The sequence below is a fragment of the Spea bombifrons genome, chromosome 4, assembly GCF_027358695.1.
Source record: "Spea bombifrons isolate aSpeBom1 chromosome 4, aSpeBom1.2.pri, whole genome shotgun sequence".
Lineage (NCBI taxonomy): Eukaryota > Metazoa > Chordata > Amphibia > Anura > Pelobatidae > Spea > Spea bombifrons.
In genome coordinates this window covers 57855464-57874735 of record NC_071090.1, presented here as the reverse complement: position 1 = coordinate 57874735, position 19272 = coordinate 57855464, and the positions used below count along the sequence as shown (strand labels likewise).

Genomic DNA, 19272 nt, shown 5'->3' with positions numbered 1-19272 from the left:
CCAGCTTTCTAATCACAATGTTACATAGGCTGAAAAAAGACATGCGTCCATCAAGTTCAGCCTTTCCCATAATTGTTAATTTCTTGATGTTAATCCAAAAGAAGGCCAAAAAAAAAAAAATAATCCAGTAGTGGCTCTTTACAATTTTGCAAAAATTAGGGAAAAATTCAGTCAAATCTCTCTTTGGATCAATTTAAAAATGATATCCCTGAATATAATTGCAAGTATTCATCCAGATGTTTAAATGTCTGTACAGACTGAAAACAACCTCTACAGGCAGAGAATTCCACATCCTTATTGTCCTTACTGGAAAAAAAAAAAAAAAAAAAAAAAAACCATTTCCTTTGCCTTAGACTAAATCTCCCTTCTTCCAGTGTAAATGCGTGAACCACGTGTCCTACGCACTAGTCCTGTTTATGAATAGATTTCCACACAATGGTTTGTATTGGCCCCGTATATATTTATATAATGCTGTCATATCCTTTGAGGTGCCATTTTTCTAAACTAAACAGATTTAAATTAATTAACCTTTCTTCAGAACTAAAGTGTTCCATTCCTTTTATTAATTTTGTAGCCCGCCTCTGCACCTTTTTCCGGTGCTATAATATCCTTCTTTAGAATAGGTGCTCAGAATTGCACAGCATATTCAAGGTGCGGTCTTACCATTTATTTATAAAGAGGCAAAATTATATTTTTATTCCACATATTGATGCCCCTTTTTATACACGACAATACCTTACTGGCTTAGCAACTGCTGACTGACATTGCACATTGTTGCCTAGTTTGTTGTCTATAGCAATTCTCAAATCCTTCTCATTTGTTGTTAACCCTAATTCACTACCATTTAGGGTGTAAATTGCTTGTGCATTCCCTACCCCGAAGTGCATAATTTTGCATTTATCTACATTACATTTCATCTGCCATTTGTGTGCCCAGTCCCTCAGTCTAAATCCCTCCTGCTCACGTTGTATTACAGAGTTTAACGTCATCATGGAAACATGACTTTCAACGCCTATTGCAATGTGATTAGTAAAATAAATGTAAAACAAAGTTGTTGTTTTTTTTGGGGGGGGGAAACACACAATGGTGGTAAAATGTGTGCCTGCAAAGAGTTAAAATACCAGCATTTGAAATACCCTGGGGTGTCTAGTTGTCAAAAATATATGTGGTTTTATTGGGCACAATGAATTGGCCAGGCTCAAAGATGTGCCACATAGGGCATGGGCAGTGGATGACCAAATGCCAAAGTTCAACATTAAAAAATCTGCATGCCCCAAATGCAGCCCTTTTGCCCCCCCAAAAAGCCAGGCAAACCCATGCATGGGGGTATCACTGTACTTGAGAGATGTTGCTGAACAGATATCGTGGTGTTGCGTGACAGTGGCATATACCAGGAGCTATAAATTTATACATACATCTCCAATATAGAAAATAGCTGGGGGCAAGTTACTTAGACCCCCCCTTTTCCCCTCACAACTGAGATGCTTAAGTGTCGCATATGCAAATGACACATTAATCATGGGTTGCAAGCCTATAGTTTCCTAAACCATTCCTAAGAATTAACAAGCCAAAATTAAAGTTAAGAACCAGAATACCATAAATTATGAAGATCTGTAATAATCCTGGAAGCCTACAAGGTGCATTTGTAGAATGTATCCATTTACTGATATCAATATAGAAGAAATAGGATAAATAGGATACAAGTAATTCAGGTTCTTGTTTTTTGCACAAGTATTTATATTACAAATCTAAATTTTGAAAGAGACACTTTATAAAGAGAAATGGAAAAAAGGACATTTGACCGATATGAATGGAATAGTATAGCATATGGCATTCATTCATAGCTTAAGAACAGAAAACTGAATAAGATGCCAGGGAACAGCTGTTAAATGCAGGCTTTGTATTACCCAAGAACAAAGAACGCAATATGTTTTGTTAACAGATTCTATGGGACTGTGTTTTGGTGTCTAGAATGAATTACTATGTTTCAAGCAAAAGAAAATTCCCCCCGTATGCCTCTCCAACCCATAACTTTCCTATTTAGTCTCTGAAAACACACTGCTATACAATAAAAACAGAAAGATTTTTGGAAATGTTTATATGTAAATGCTAATTCCACCTTATATATGTTTATATGGAAATTAAAAAAAAAAAAAAAACATACCAGAAGAATGGAAGCTGTCTAGGACATACCTTGGCTTTGGAAGAGCACCAGTGTACAAAATAATGCTAAAGCTGCCACAGGATTATCTAGAATATAAATCCTAATCATATATATTTTTTAAGTAACAGTTCTAGGTGCCGCATATGGTTTCAGATACATATTAGCCATTTCTATGTTGTCTTATCACCAGCTGTCTTACCAATACATGAGTTGCCAGGGAAAAGAAAAAAGTGTCTGTGCGCTAAGCTAGTCTCAGGCTCAAATAGATCTTCAATACATGAGTTGGCCAGGCCCCCGGCAAGCGCAAGGCTAAACTCAGTATGTATATATTTTGTAGTCCTTGATCCATGGGCATAAAGAATATTCTTTTATCAGTCCATTGTGAAATTAACACCAGGCCTGGGCCTTAAATTCAATGAGCAGATATCAGAGAGAGTGTCAAAAATGCACTGGGGCATCTGCTCCAAGGTGGGTTACCCAGGGGGCAGCAACATAACATCAAATATGGAGAATGTGCCAGAGTTTGTTTGGTAAGAAAGTATAGATTAAATACATGTTCAGCCAGGTTTTATTCTTTTGGTAGATACCAAACATGCCCAGGGAGAGGTGTTCCTGTTATGTGATACAAGAAGGGCTACTTTGCAAGCAGTTACAGCCATCGTATTTTAAGATTAGAATAAAATAATGGGGTGGGCTGTAAAGGTTTCCTAAAACATGCGGTTAAATTGTTTCATATCAACACTTCACTGGTGTCCTTGACAGGTCTGAGTGGGTCATAACCTGTTAGGCCAAGCCTCAGTCTCCCCGCTCAGTCTGGTCTCTGGTTTATCTATAAATTATGGGTCTCTGGTAATGAAAGATTCTTTTTAACAACTTCATGTAGAACCTTGCCATCTAAACCCCTCACAAGGACTTGCATATCGGTAATTATACATGTATTAAGTCAATGACTTTATATTGTGATTGTGTTGTTTGAGGTAACCCAAGATGCCCACATATAAGGCCTTACATCTGACGGCAACAAGTTGTGTACCGGGGTGATTGTTTACAACTTATCTTTAGGGGTGTACCGGGGTGATGGTGTAGGAGGTATTTCTAGGGGTCGATTTGTTAGTTACTGCAAAAAGAAACAGGTAATCAGGGATCTGGTGTTAACCCTTGCACTCCCACATACTCACTGTCTCTGCTGGGCCCATAGTCTTCGCTCATGACACCAATCTACCAAATACCCCGACTCCTCACTCTGCTTGTGATAAACATTGCATTGGTCACTGCCTAATAATTCTGACTAATAAAAGTCTATGAAGCAAAGGACTTCTTTAGTGTTGTCATGAAGACTTAGCACAGCGAGGATAAATATTTTCTCTTAGAGAATAAATTACAGTGCCATATAGAAGCTAACACTGACAAAAGCCTGGCTTTATCTCCTCCTGTGTCAATAAGCTGCCTTTATCTGCAAAACTGCCATCCAAAATGAGAGGATCCCAAAAAAAGTATTTTGTCAAGGCTAAACTGTATTACTATATACAGCACAGTATTAAAACAATCATGGGAACAAATATTTTCAGTTTGGAACATCTCCAAGTAAAATTAGTGAACATATATGCTTATGACATAGGTGAGTGACAAAGTGCATATAATAGCCAACTATGGATCCCAATACATGATGACACTATAAGACTATATTACACCTATATTTATAGCACCAGCACATTTCGTAGTGCTGTTACAATAGAGTCAATCACATAATTTAAAAATAAACTGGTACACAAGGAGCAAAAGAGTGTTTTAAGTTTATCTACTCTTCCCTAAATAGTAAACCAATCAGGCTGAATGTAATTTAATGGTGCAGTAATAGAGCGCCGTTACATTCAATAGAGATTTAAATGCCAGAACTGTTCGGCCATTCCCATTCTGGAACCAATAAAAAGAAAAGAAAAATAGTTGCCCCCCCCCAAACAAAAAACCCACACTGCCAGACTGTTTTAGAGACGACAAAGGTATTTCAACACTTTCCACATACTAATACTACCATCAGCCTTTGTCAAAGTCTGGGGTAGTAAATTTGTTTGGGTAATTATGTTACTACCACAACCATTGACAAAGGCTAGCAGTAGAATTAGTGTATGGAAAGAGTTAAAATGTCAGCATTTAAGATATCATGGGGTGTCTAGTTCTCAAAAATAATGTTAAACAAATCTGGTTTGGATCTAGGAGCCAGTCAAAGAGACTTAGGAGCCAACTTTTTTTCTTCCCCAACAATGGTTTTATTTTAATATATTACCCCCTGGTATGCAGTTAAAGGCAATACAGCATAAAACATCTTTCTTTATTGCTGCACCACTTTGTACAGTATTGTGGTTAACCCTTTCATGACAAGGGGTATTTTACACCATAAAGACACAAGCTTGTATGTTTAACCATTATTCTTACACACACTAAACACCACAGAGTAACACACACGCTATACTATACTCATGTCACATGTCAATGCCATACACTATTAACCCCACTACATGCCAACATATCACATACACTGACCCTCATGCTAATGCCATACTGTAACACCACCACACATGGTAACGCTACACTCTTATACACATGCACACACTAACCAACAACACACACACTGGCTAACACTGCTGCCTATCTTCTGCCATTGTGAATCCGGCACATTAAGCAAATTACGCGACTTATGCTGGGCACCTCACAGCACCCTCTTCACCACATACCCGCAGGAAAGTATAGGGTGCAGGATATACCCCGCAGCCAGTTTTTACCCCATCGCCCCGCATAACCCTGGGCGCCAGGAAGAGGTTTCTAGTCACCATGGCACTCGGGTTTTGTCAAGGCCTAAATTAAAAGATGGGTATGAGCCCTTGTGGACCACCTTCAAGACCATCAGCCTGACTGTTGATGCTTATCGGAGCTGTAATCCATAAATGCAGATGCATACCTGCAAAAGAGTGGAATAATTGAAAATCTATATTTGCTTAGATTGTGTTAATTTTGTAAAATGACAACATATTCCCCATTTTGTCAGTGCCTACTCTGCGATATATGTTTACATTGTGCATAAATGGGATACATGTATATGAAACCATACATTCGATAAACATTAAAAGGAAGTAGGGCTTCTAAGAAAAAGATTCAGGTTTCATTACTTTTATTTGGTTTGCCATATGTGACAAATTAAAAAAGGTTTCTCTAGGTAAAGTGTAAGCTGTTCATAAAAATATTTTTTTCTGAGAATAAAATAAAGCGCCGTATACTGTAAGGACATTTTAATTTTAAAAAACAAACTTCCTTTATCTGCAGAAATGGATGATATCACTTGTCAGTCATACGATTGTGGGTTACTCTTTTCCTGAACAAACTGAGCTGATTCTTTATGGCAGTATTTTGTTTAAATGAAATCCTTCCCTTGGCAGATTTCATTAATCAGAGTGTCAGGCCACTGTTTACCAGAAGCCAGAATGATAAGTCACTATGTTCCCTTACGTGCAAAACCTAGAATGGTTTGCAATAAATTGTGCTGGCTCTCAGTGACTGAGGGGTGCATGGGTGTGAAAGGATTGATTGAAAATCCAGCCCGCATGCTCACTTAACACTCTCCTCCCCACAGGGCTCAGAACAACTACACCTTAACCAAAAGCCTGTTCACCCGACGACTCGCTGCCACGAGAAAGAATCGTGAGTCGCGTCAAAACGAGGTTCCAGGAAATACAATGTTTTTCTCTCCTTGTCTCTAGATTGTCATTTGGTGTTATGTCAGAGGAGTGTGAAGCCAGTGATCTGGGCCCAAAAAGCTGGCAGCGACCTCCTGTCTGATATTTTAATGTCATATTTTGTTGTTGTGGTACTTTGTACATTAATAGCTCTAGAGTGATATTTGTTATCACAAATCACAGGTATGAAACACCCCTAGCTACCTGATAGCAAGTCACCCATTGTTATTTCTGGGGCCCTGTTTAAGCCCCTTCTGTCTTGTTTCCTATCATTCTGAGGGTCGCACCGTCAGCACATAACATCCTCATGAGATTCTACTATGGAAATTTAACAGTTTTTCTTAAATCATAACTCTGAAGATGCTAGGCGCTGCATCCTTCATGTGACCCCAATGCTTGGTGCCCTGTAAGGTTTTAAGGCACCCAAAGTCAGTGTATCTGGCATCCTTTCAAGATGCCCTGTTCGGGTGCTCCTCATCCTCACTCCTCATTCCCCTAGCTTTTTGTTGGAGTCTATCCAGGATTCTAGATAAAATTTATGGCAGGATCTGCCCTAAGAAAACGGTTACAATTTTTGGTATTCATGCAAGACGCCTTCCTAACCCTTAAACAGTCATTATTATGCATGAAAACATTATACTACTTTAGTCTGATTGTAGACGCAAAGGTTATAGAAAGTTTTTATAATGTGCTAAGAAACTCAAAACCACATTGCTGGACGAGGCTTCGAGGGGCTGTAATTGTAGTGTTAAAGATATCATTAGCTAGAAATTTGCTATGTTTATAAAATTATGTCAGGCATGAGAGAGTGTCCTCTACAGCACCGGCACAAATACCATGTATTACTTTTGCATGGCTGATATGTACTGTCTGCAATTGGAGGAAATCTAAGATGTGAAGAACATTCTGCATGGCCTTTGCATTTCTATGTAAATCACTTTGTTCTGTTGCTTATTCCGTAGCTTGAGAAAAAAAAAAAAAAGAAACTCAGAAAATGCAACGGGCAATAATGCACCTACTGTTAAATCTTTTAAGGAATTCACTCTGCCTGCTGAGGTCAGAAGACCCAAAACATTGGTGAAAAGGTCTTAAAACGCACAGGATCGTTCCTCAAAAAGGAGACTTAGATCAGATCTAAAGCTCTAAATTTTTATAACTTCTCAGTCCATAAACTTCAACCAGGGTGCATTTAAATACAGCCTAAGCTGTAGCAAGCACCATAACCAATGATTCACACAACTAAAATGAACCATTAAACAACTATATTGTAAAAGAAAATAAAATTGGACATCTTAAGTGACAACCCAGCCTGCATCAATAACAAATCAACACATCAAGCCACAAAAGTAACATACAAACCTTTTACATCTGACACACAGATTCCACTAAAGTTATCAAAGCAGAAGTCCAAGTCAGGCTGCTGAAAGCTCAACACTAAGAAACAGGTTCACAAAGTGGAAAAACTGAACATGTTGTTGTAAGTTTGTTACAGGCTAAAATATTCCATGTATGTATTTGCCAACTGATTGCTGTGAAATCATGGCAAAGTAAAATCTGCAAATGGTTTAGATTTAAAAGAATTGAAGGCAGTTACAAAACCTGCAACATTTGCGACAGCGATAAGGACACTCTGAAATGTCGATGCTCGTTTATACAACATGCAAAGTCTGAACAATGCAGCAAACCATCCTTGATTAGTAAAGATATGTTATATATAGTCTAAATATTGTATTAACTGAACTAAAAACACTTGACATACATTACAAAACGCATGCTTAGGTGCATATAGCTAAAGAAAAGGTGCCTGTTTTTAATACACAATGATATTGACAGAACATTTTCTTACCATCCTCTTCACCATCGTTTTCTATTATTGATCCATTCTCCTCTTCAAAGCTTCCAATACCAGATTCTATTTGCGGAGGCTGGACGTGTTGCTGCGACAGCATTTGACGTATGTTATTAATTTCTTTTTTAAGCAACTTTAATCGTTTACTTCTTGATCCACTTGATTTCATTGCAAATGTCATGTCTAGTTTTTCCAGGAGCTCTTTCAGTTGTTCCTCCAAGGACATGTGCGCTCTGTTGTCAGGGTTCAGTAGCTTGTCAACTGAAAATAAAATAAAAAAAACATTTCAAATTTGTGTGTGGAATAAGGGGTTGTGTACTTTAAAAAGAGCTTACAGTAGCCAGTATGCTCCATCTCATTGATTTTAAAGTAACTTGATTCAGAATTATTGCCAGTTTAGACTCCACACATTTGGGAGCTTTGTACTAGCCAGAACCCTTACTTACCAACATGAAATGTTCTACCAGAAATGTATGTTTTTAAAGGAAACGTCAGGACAAAAATTGGAAACCGGTAGTATATTTACCAATTGGGAATACAGTAAATGAGAAAAAAAAATCCTTAAAAGGGAAATGTGAGCAACGTTACATACGGGATACGTCTTTTCTTTCACTACAAACAGAACGCAGTAGCAGGTATGATACGTAAACGGATTAAAACAATACATAGCTATCGAGGCATCAAATCATGTAACCATCAGAAGAAAGGAAACATTGCTAATCATGAAGTCAATGCATATATGTACTAAATACACCACACACCAGAGAAAATATGCTAGTGACTTACCATCATCCCATGTAAACTGCTGTGGTGGTTCGGTTTTTGGTCTTTCGGGTAAATGCATGCCTGTTTCATCATCAAAGCCAATGGCATTAACATCCCGTCTCGCTTGCCGCAATAAAACACCCCCCTGATCTCGTAACCTCACGGCAGCTCTAAAGAAAATGGTGTCCTTTGCATTGTATTTCATACAGTTCTCAATGATCAAATTAAAGTCCTCTTCAAATTCATTAAGGTTCTTATATCTCTGATCTTCTAACCGTTTTTTCATGGTAGAAAAATCCATGGGATGCTTAATGTGGTCTAAGTAATCTGGCACCTGTAATATTAAAAAATGACATTTAACCATTTTATACAGACACACAAAATGAAACTAATCACGACAGGAACTCTCCCAACAAAACTATTATATTTATTATATATATATAATAATATATATATATATATTTATTATTTATATAAGTATTTATACACAAGCATACCTGCATGACTGTCATATTGTGTATTGTTGGAAGAGCATTTTGATATGCAACGCAAAATGTACTTTAACAAATCTAATAAACATAAATCAGGGCCTTAAGAAAAAAACAACTGACCTCTGTGAGACTAACAGGATGAGCAAATATTCGAGCAGGATCTTTTTCCTGTAGCTGTTCAAGAAGAGATCGCAGCAATACAGTCAACGGCGTCAGCTGGAGCTCCATAGCAACCTGTTCCACTTTAACCTAAAACATCCAAAAATATCTTTCTAGCCATTTCCAAACAAGTCATAAGGAAAGCAGTGTTTTTTTTTTTGGAGGGGGGGTCATCATATTGTAATTAGGGGAAAAACTTGACACAGAACTTGCCTGTTCACGCTTTAGCTTTTCCCGTTTACGTATGAGTTCGATTAATAACCTCGCTCTTTCAAGATCATGTCTTAACCGCTGCCAATATTTTAATTTCTTTTTCAAGGACTGTACTTCTTCGTCATCTTCCCTCTAGGAAAAAAAAAAGAAAAAGCTACAATTATAGTTCAAAACATGATTTTTAAAGAACACTAAGAAAATGGACAGAAGACTACTGGAAAACATACTTTCAATACTACGGTATATTTAATATCCAATATATTTTCAATATACATTCAATAACAGCCTATACATTAAAAAAAAGTGTCCTTGCTTAAGGTCCATAGCGAAAAAGCCTAAAATTGTTAGTAAATATACAGATAAAATGATAATCTAACAGTGTAATGGAAAATTGATTGTATTGAGAACTGGTTAAGAACAAAGACAGGTTACCTGTTGAATATTTCTCTGTGATTGTAAGCTGGACTGAAGCCTCCTCAATAAGGGAATGCCATTCCTAGAAATTCGTTTCAGGAGCCAGTAACTGTGTACTTTCTCAACAAACTGTTTTTTCCGTTGAACAGATACTTGGTTCATTATTTTATTAATTCTAAAACAAATGCAAACAAATACATGTTCTTACTCTGGAGATTTTTTTTTTCATTTAGATATTTCAATTACAACGTATATTTATCTCACACACACAAATATATAATTAAATAAACATAAGAATACATAAAGGTTTGTAACAATCATTTAGAGATGACAAGTTATAGTGCTGCACTGCCCAGGGAAGAAGCTTTCGATGAATCTTATACACTAACAAATCAATTTTTCATAGAAGTAGTATCCAAGCGCTATAATTGACACGCTATCCTTTTAGAGATATATACCTAGGAAGAGCTGTTTGTTCAGCATATGTTGAAGAATTAGGAAGAAAATTATTTACCAAGACAGAGGGGAGAGAAAAAAAAACACAACATGATTGCAGACTTTTATAAAAGATTAGATTTATAAAAAAAAAATCATAAGATACTGCATTGTAAGCATATAGAATTCCTCAGCAGATAATACCCATTGGTCCCACCTTGTCTGCCAGTCTTTCCTATCAAACCTTAATCAGCATTTGGGCTTGTCTTAAATTCAGGAGCCATATGTCTATCCTATGCACTTAAATTCTTCCATTTCTGCTGAGAGGCTGTTCCACTTAACTACCAGCCTCTCAGTAAAGTACATTTTTTAAATTCCATCTAAGATGAAGATGCACTCGTTTTAGATTACGACCTATGGTCCTAAACGTGTGAAGTGTAATAAGTTTAGAATGCAATACACCTCAGGACTCACTGCCCCACAAACACACACTTTCCAGTGAGATGATCACAGAAAAGCATTAAAAGGTGCATAGAAAGTTGGTTAAAGTACATGCTAGAATGAACTGCTCACTTATATCTAATACACACACTCTCGAAAGACCTTCCGTGTGCAGTAATTCACTTAAAACTGCTCTTACTGGTAAGTTACATAAGTCTATTTACAAATAATTGTTTTGCCGGAAGTGCCTTTTTTTTTTTTTAAATCCCTTTTCTTTACCACTTTCACTTCTTCACTTCATTCTGTGTGCCATCTTTATCCGATTCGAAGAATTGAGAAGCACACTGACTTTTACTTCAGTATCCTTGAGATGCCAGAACAGCCCTCTGGCATTTCACATTATAAATACAAATTATAATCTGTACTATAACTGCACAAGTTTGTATTCAGTCTCTATTTGTGAACTTGTGTTTGCAGAATAGTTTGAATTGTTAATATGCTACAAATTGGAGAAGAGCTGCCAATCCAATAGGTTCCCAAAACACATGCTTTATTACTCTAAAATCACTTTACTCAACTATATATTCTAACATTTACACCCATTTCCAGCTGACAACACTATCTGCAACAGTATTCTGATGAACAAGCTACAGCACCTATTTGCTTAATTTAGAACTGACTTTATGTAGTAATTCTATGTTACCATTGTCATGATTAACTCATATAATGTAGTGGATGCATGGAAGGGTAACCCAGCAGAGGTGGTTAGTTTCTGAGGTTGATTTAATGTGTTTCTTTGTGAATGCCCTCTATCTGTTCTGGCTAGAGGTGTCATCTTCCCAAAGGACCCCTGTGGTGATTCATGGCCTAACAGATAACGATCCTTAGTTATAGGAATTCCATTCCTATCTTAAGTGAGGGGGCTTCCATCACCTTTACCCCACCATAACTTTTTGGCACATCAAAGATGGGACCCGATTCTTGGGGATGGTGTCATATAATCAGTCATGTGGTCAGAGGGGCGTTTGCTTGCAAAAGTCTGATTTAGGGACAATGCAGCGACCTCAAAGCAGAACTCCATGATATACTCTGATCGGAACAACATCGTAAGAACCGTCTGGACTTAAGGAGTTCCCACAGGCCTGCTTATTGGAGAAACTCGTGAGTGAGGGTCCTGTGTTTAAGTCCCATTGTTTTTAAGAACTGTTTGCCGTTTTATTTTTATTTTGTATGTCTTGTTTTTTGTAATTCTGGCACTGTGTAATCTTTGTATTTTTGTTATTAAAATATTCATAACCCAAGTCTGTCTTTGGGCTCTAGTATCGATATCCACAAACCCTAAGAGAGGATAACACGTTACCGTATTGTTATTAAGTTTTACAGGATATATATATATGTTGTTTGCCCGGGGTGGGTTGATATATATATATATATATATATAGGGATAAAGGTTCTAATTCGGATTTCTCACGAATCCGGTATCAAAATCGTGAGTGGTGGCAGACTACAGGCAGGATTTGGGGGTTAATTTGGTATAACTGATGCCTTGTTAAGGGGTGAAGTTAGTAAATCCAGAGGCCTGGTGCTATTAACCCCTTCATGACCATGCCCTCCACACAGTCACGGCTTGGCAAGTAGTCCAGACCGTGACAACCATCTTAACTTTTGTGGACCAGTTCTGTAAATTTTTGTCCTTTTGCAAATTTTATTGAAACTAAAATAAACAAAGTTAGCAAAAACAAAGGTAGCTTTTCAACTGGGTGGTGTAACCTTGCTAGATACCAGTGAATCTTATTCTACACTTCACCATATAGATTTTCATATTTAAGATAAAGGGGTTGACTCATAGATGAAGCAGTGGCACAATCATAAAAAAAAAAAAAAAATACCACGACTGGCCACTTAGTCTTGCTAACCTGCTAACCATGTGCTTCACCTACTCAACACATGAGCAGCATTCCTCAAAGAAACACTGTTTGTGTAATAATCGCCTCCAAAAGCATCAGTTCAGTGAACGAAATTAGGAAAGAGATGTGCTAACATGCACCCTTAGTATATTCTCTCCTGGCCAACGTGTTCACTACAGAATACAGTGGCTCCATTCCAATGCCACCTGCATGGAACCATGCCAAACAGGCTATCGTGCCAATGTCAACAAAGGGAAAGCTTCACTTCATTGCATAGTGTTTCTTCTGGAAGAGGGGGGAAACCTATACTGCCAAAAGTATAAGTAGCAATTTAAACATGATCTATAAATAAATGTCATGAGCAACTCGTCTGTCAGGTTGCATTTGCATAACAAAATATACAAGGACATATACTATAACGATGCAATCATGACAACGTATGGTATACCAAAAAGATTTGTTTCTGATTTGTGATCCGCACTTGAACAGAACCAAAAAAAGAACCATGTAAAACCTCCAAGGATTTCATTATGGAGGACTTAGAGTCAAGTGGTTTTAGTTATATCCGTCTACTGTCTGGTGAAGGTTTATATAATATGTAGGGCAGCACTAGAGTGAACAAATGATATATTTTAAACTAAATTTGTAGCAACCCCATATGCCATATTTCTTCACCAAGATATACAAGGATGTACTGTAAAACTCTTGCAAGACACGTTCTTAAATAGATTTTTGTCAGCACAAAGTGTTGCTTTAGGCTCCTACTATCTATTTTGTAAATCGGAATCCCCTGTATAGCATTACTGATATTTGCCAACTTACGTTTGCGGTGGAATATCCGGTACTGTGACTGTTGGGAGAATGGCGCAAGTCTCAGTTTCTTCTTTCTTTGCTTTCTGAGCTTTTTTCCTCACTTTTGACGATGACCTGACTGATCTGTCACTACTTCTTCTACAAATGCCATTTTTGGAATCTGGCTCTTCATAAATATTTAATGGCCTCCTCACACATCCTGATGGAGTGTGGGCATCACAGTAAGCAGTCTTTTTAACAGAGAATGTTGTGCTGCTTCCAGTCACTTCTTTAACTGGTTCCATCTTCATGTACAGTCCAGCCTTCTGAGCACAGGTGACATGGAACGCAGTATAGCAGTTGGCCTTATGGCACTGGATGCAGGCACCTATACCTTTTTGCTTGCAGAGGTAGCAAGTTAGTTTCCATCTCGCGGGGGGAATGTTACTTACACCATCTATGGGCTCAATAAAAACTGTATTTGCAAACCCAACTTCAGGTATCCAGAGAGCACAGACAACATGTCCCCATCGATCATCATCAGTCTTTTTGAAGGCACCTCCCTTGTTTGGGCACAACACACACTCAATAGGTATATTACGGGCCTGAAGACAATGCCTACAAAGCCACTGCCCTTCAGGTATGTATGGCACCCCGTAACACTCCTGATGTACTGCTAAGTTACACATATCACAAAACAAAATAACATTACTGTTTTGACATTCCCCATCCATGCATATACAACAAACTGCATCTTCGTCAATCAGTGACTGCTGGTCACCCTGTTTTTGATTTTCACAGTAAGATTCTTTCTCAAACCTGTCCATGAGGAACTCAAATATGTCTTGAGAAACTACAGAAAATCCTTCGCTTTTGCGTCTCTCGTTTATTATTTCCAACCATGCATAGTCTTCTTCATCCATGTCGTATTCTACTTCTTTATCTAGCTCTTCTGATGATTTTTCTTGAAATTTATAGTAGGCAGCAGGTCTGTTGGGAGCAGAGGGGGGACTACATTCAATGACACGTACTTTGGGCTCTGGGAGAACGCTTGTGGTAGAATTTCCATGTGCGACTGGAAGAACTTCACTTTTCTTTTTACCATTACAAGCTTTATGCCTTTTTGACCGTAGACAAACTTGTGGCGGTTGCTCACTATTCTCTTTATTGCTGTTGCATTCAGTCATTTCTTGAGCAGTGAGATCATCGTCAGAAATTATATCCAAAGGATCAAAAATACTGATCCTGTGCAGACGGCCTTCAATTTCTATCTCGACCATTCTCTGGGCTTGGGCATATGTCAAGGTTTCCCTGGTGGGGGAATGTTTAACACTGCATGGGGATGTAGATGTTCTGGGTGGTGCAGAAACCCTGTGCCAACGTCCTTTTCGCCTCATTTTGACAGACCTGCAAGACATTAAAAATGGACATTAAAAATAATGCATAATCTTAAACTTTTATAGTGAAATGACAATATTACCGTGTATTTGATGAAAGGAAAACATTGCAAACAAGAAAAAAATGAAAGGCAGTTCAGCAGCAATGAAAGTATGAAAAATAGCACACACAAAAAAAAGCCTAAAATAAATTTTAAAGTACTTAACTGCTTTTATATATAGCCACATGGTTATTAGTGTTTAATGGTAGAACTGATTAATATAAAATAAAAAAAAATGGTTTATGCTATGTAATAAATTGAAAATGCAAATACGATCATGCAAACGACTAAAAGCTAAAATTTTACTTCTAGATTGTAAGCTCTTTTGAGCAGGCCCCTCTGTTTCTTTAAGTTCAAGTTCGTATGCACTGCTTGTTAAGTCCTGTTTACCCATTGTACAGTGCTGCATAACAGGATAGCTCTATATAAAATGCCAACATACCTAGTGCTCTACAATATAAAACATTATTTCTATGTTTGCAGTATGTGTTACATTAAACTATCTATAATGCTTCACTTAAAGGCTGGCACAAGCTAAAAGTGTTCAGGCTATTTCAACAGTCAACTGCTTATTATGTTCATTATAGGCTTATACCTTGAAGACTACATCAAAGTGTGTCAAGTTTAAATAAGGGGGGGGAGACGCATAACACTGTTCAGTATGAAAAAAAATGTTTATGTAAACTAGAGAAGGCTAATGGGAATTTCTGGACAGTGGGTCTAACTTAAATGGCCATTCAGAAATAATAGAAATCAGCAGAAGAGAGGATAGAACAAAGGCCAAGTATCAAAGTATTAATGAGCCTGTATACAGACAGCCCACTTACTTGCTCTCAAGAAAAACGTGCTGGGTCTTAAATGTATCTGTTGGATTAACACATTCTTCAAGTTTATCAACAGTCATTCAAGAGTGAATTATTTCTTGCGTGTAAAGTGTAAAAGTGCAAAGTTTGAAAAGTGGTGTTACCACTTCAGCAACCAATAAAAAAGTTGTACATATTGGCTTACTACATTTCTGTTTAAGTTAATAAGACCACTCACTTCAAAACAGAATCACTTTTGTATATAACATCCAAAGATATTGGGGCTGAACTTAAGTCTTGGCTCCCAAAAAAATATTGCTGACAATTATCAACTATATACACCATTGCTCACATCAGCATATAACAAGCACTATAGGACACATTCTATTTCATAAGACGTGTATTATGTAAAAAAAAAAAAATATATATATTTATTTTATGGTACTTCTTGTGAAAAATCAATTACTGGGTATTAAAGATAAAAATTCCTGCAGTTAGCTTATTACCATTACAGGATCCCAATCCTTTGATATAATATTGTATTATTACGCACAAGTGATGAGATGACTGGAACACGCATAAAAGTAGTGCAAGGAATAGTTGTTTGGAGCAGAGGGCTGGGAATATGCATTGGAATCCTTATTGACAATAGAATTTCGGGGCACTTTGTAATAAGGATTCCTGGCCTATTTTATTTTATTAAATTTAGCATTAAGTGTGTAACACACAGGTGAAAAGAAAACAGTAAGACATGGAAATAGAACTGTATTACTGATGATAGAAAAGAAGATAGCCATCAATGGCAACATGTCTAATTTCACTCCTGCTTCAATTCACCAACATAACCGGGTTTATTCACCAACGTGAAAGCAGATAAGCGTATTTTAGCTCTCATTGACCTTTCGCTGCCGTAAGAGCTTGGCTGACACTGTATAATGTATAATTAAATCAGCCCATCCAACTATACATCGGAAGAAGAACCCATCTAGTATTGGTCCTTCTCAATGAATTGTGCGCGAGTTAAAGCACAAACAAATCTGCTAACTTTCCTGACAACTCCTGGACTTCGATATGTCCATATCATGTATGATAAAACATAAGGATATAGAAGGATATAGATATATCTATATATAGATATATCTATATATAGATATATCTATATATAGATATATCTGACTAACCAAATAGTTTATTCACTAACCACTCTGTCATAATAAAGGTGATGTAGCACTGAGGACATGTGAAAAGGTTTGTCTAACTGCAGCTCACTGTGGTTAATGAATTAACCACTGAATGCATCAATTATAATCCAAAATTTATCTTGCCTAAACCACACGTATTTTAAGACCGTGTGTTTTATGCTACGGAGCAGATATTTCGGGTGTCGTTCTGCTACTCCTCACATGAGTATAGAATAGATCTGACACAAACATTGTTAGTTGTACCTGGGATCACCTGAGGCGACGTCTGCACATGGCCTTATGTACTGTTAAGAAAAGCTCTTCTTGACAAACTGTATCACAGTGTATTCAAACAGCATTAAATTAATGTTTATGTGGGGTTAAAAAAAAAAAAAAGGTAAATAAAAGGTAAAAAAGGTTTAGTTTCCAAAATTGACTGGAAAATTTGACATTCGAGACGTTTGTACCCTTTAAAATATTGACCAGGACAGTGAGAATACTACCTAGTATTATTCTTACTGAAACTATCAAAAATAATTTAAAATTAGGAAAAATTATAGTATAATGGCCCATTTTTTTTGTCTTTGAACGAAAACCGGAACTGAATTATTACCAGGAATATTAAATGTGACACAGATACAGTTGTACTTAGAAAACACAGCGGTGACATATACTATTAATAGAAAACATAGCATATATCTATGTCCTGAATTTCACAGAGGGGAGCCAATCTCATAGAGAGCGCCCATGCATGCAATGTACATGCAAAGCAGCGGTTAGGAAGCGGAGAGTAAAAGGAAGGGGCTGGTGAAACAGTTTGATGTAGGGAACTGGTTTCTGTGGTTAGTACGGAGCGTGATATTACTGCCAGGCTGCTGTAAAAAACAATGACTGATAACTCCCAGGGACGCCAAGCTTAAAAGTAGCAATTCGGTTACAAAAACACACATAGCAACACGTTGGTGAGCCACGGCATAACCGTGCGAATCCACACGGGCAGATAGGTGTAGTGAGTTTACCACAGGTTACCTTTTGGACTAGCGCACGGAGCTACCCGCCAGATTTAAACAGCACGTGACGCCGCATACTATCATAACACGGACCAAAACAACTACACCAAAGTGACAAGTTAACAGAGAGGGAAATGGGGGGAGAAACTCTAGAATGTATACATTAGAACATCCCTCACTGGTTTACACTGCACGGAAGCGTGTATGTACAAGTAGCCGCCACATGGGCTCCACAGCCGAGAACCCCAAAGAGCTCTTGGGCGCATCTTCTCAGTAAGTTGCGATTTGTGAGTAGACGTGAATACACCAAGAGTTATGAAAATTAAATCGCAGCGTGAGTCACACAGAACCAAAGCCAACGAGAAGGGTTACCCGTAACTTACAAGCTGCCTTTGCTGCGGCCGCCCCAGCTCGCTCTATAACTGGAGTTAGGAGGTGTCTGGTGCCTGCCACTATTTTTGACCCCCTGGCAGCTGAAGAGTTAAGGTCCCCCCAATGCTGGGGTTGCAGCCAGTGCCGTGACGTCACTGCACCAAACACTTTCCCGGGCCCGTTCAAATCAATGGGTGGCCGTTACAGGGACCACGGAGAGGGTTCTGACGAGCCAAACCAAACTCCGCTTTCCCCGCAGCTCAATCCCCCGGCTAAAGGCCGAATCAAGACAGGATTCCACAAACATGGCGTCTGACAAAACAACTGCACAAAGCAGAGTACACACACAGCAGAAACAAGGAGCGATCCTCCTTCCACTGACGCCGGCAGCGGACAAGAGAAGGAGGAGGGAAGAGCTCGGCTCTGCGCAGGCAAAAGGGCCGGGGACGATTTTCAGAGTTTAGCATTAGACAGCAATATTCCCAGCCATTACCTGTGTGAAGCGGACAGTTGACAGGCTCGTTAGCGGCTAATGGCGACCGATCGCTCTCTCGAGCCTCCCTCCGACGGCGGATACCGCCGCGAACGAGCCGCGGCCCCGCTCACAAAAGATTTCACGACTCTCCAGCGCTTCTAGCCTACGATTCCTGCCCTGGTGCAGCAGCCGTTAATAAGAAACGGAGTAATAGTCGACAAACCGCCACCTTTCCCCGAGATCCGTGTGATCACCCTAGCTCGCCCCAGGTCTCTGCTCGGCGGCCACGGCTCGGCCCAGATTCCTCCTTTGAAACAAACAATGCGGTTTCACCAGTGCGCGTACCGCCCCTCTCCGCTGAATAGCACGTAACTACGTCAAGACTTCAACGTGCCGCCATGATAGGTGAGGCAACAAAACTAGCTAGCATGAGCGGTTACCATGGTGACACGAAGGTAGAGGTAATGTATGTTTTTGCAGTATGTAAAATGTTACACATGCGGTTTGCTTGTAGTCGCATCCAGATTAAAAGGGCTAGTTTGCAGCATATCGGGACCCCAACTCGTGGATTTTTGATGAAACGGCACGAACCTTTAATACTACAGCGAACGCCATCAATGTCGTTTATACATCAT

At 38.5% G+C, this 19272-nt stretch overlaps 1 protein-coding gene across 2 annotated transcripts in view; it reads right to left on the bottom strand.

Annotated features, from left to right (window-relative positions):
• The window catches only part of BRD1 (bromodomain containing 1), a 44493-nt gene extending 25527 nt beyond the window's left edge, over positions 1 to 18966 (bottom strand). The window contains exons 1-7 of one of the 2 annotated variants that reach the window (XM_053462134.1): positions 18656 to 18966; positions 13389 to 14765; positions 9802 to 9958; positions 9370 to 9501; positions 9118 to 9246; positions 8528 to 8840; positions 7739 to 8002 (exon numbers count right to left, since the gene is read on the bottom strand). In XM_053462134.1, coding sequence (XP_053318109.1) covers positions 7739 to 8002; positions 8528 to 8840; positions 9118 to 9246; positions 9370 to 9501; positions 9802 to 9958; positions 13389 to 14755 — 2362 coding nt within the window. In that variant the 5' untranslated portion in view covers positions 14756 to 14765; positions 18656 to 18966. The remainder of the gene's footprint in view (positions 1 to 7738; positions 8003 to 8527; positions 8841 to 9117; positions 9247 to 9369; positions 9502 to 9801; positions 9959 to 13388; positions 14766 to 18655) is intronic. The other variant, XM_053462133.1, reaches the window with a different exon arrangement.
• Between the last annotated feature and the right edge of the window lie 306 nt (positions 18967 to 19272).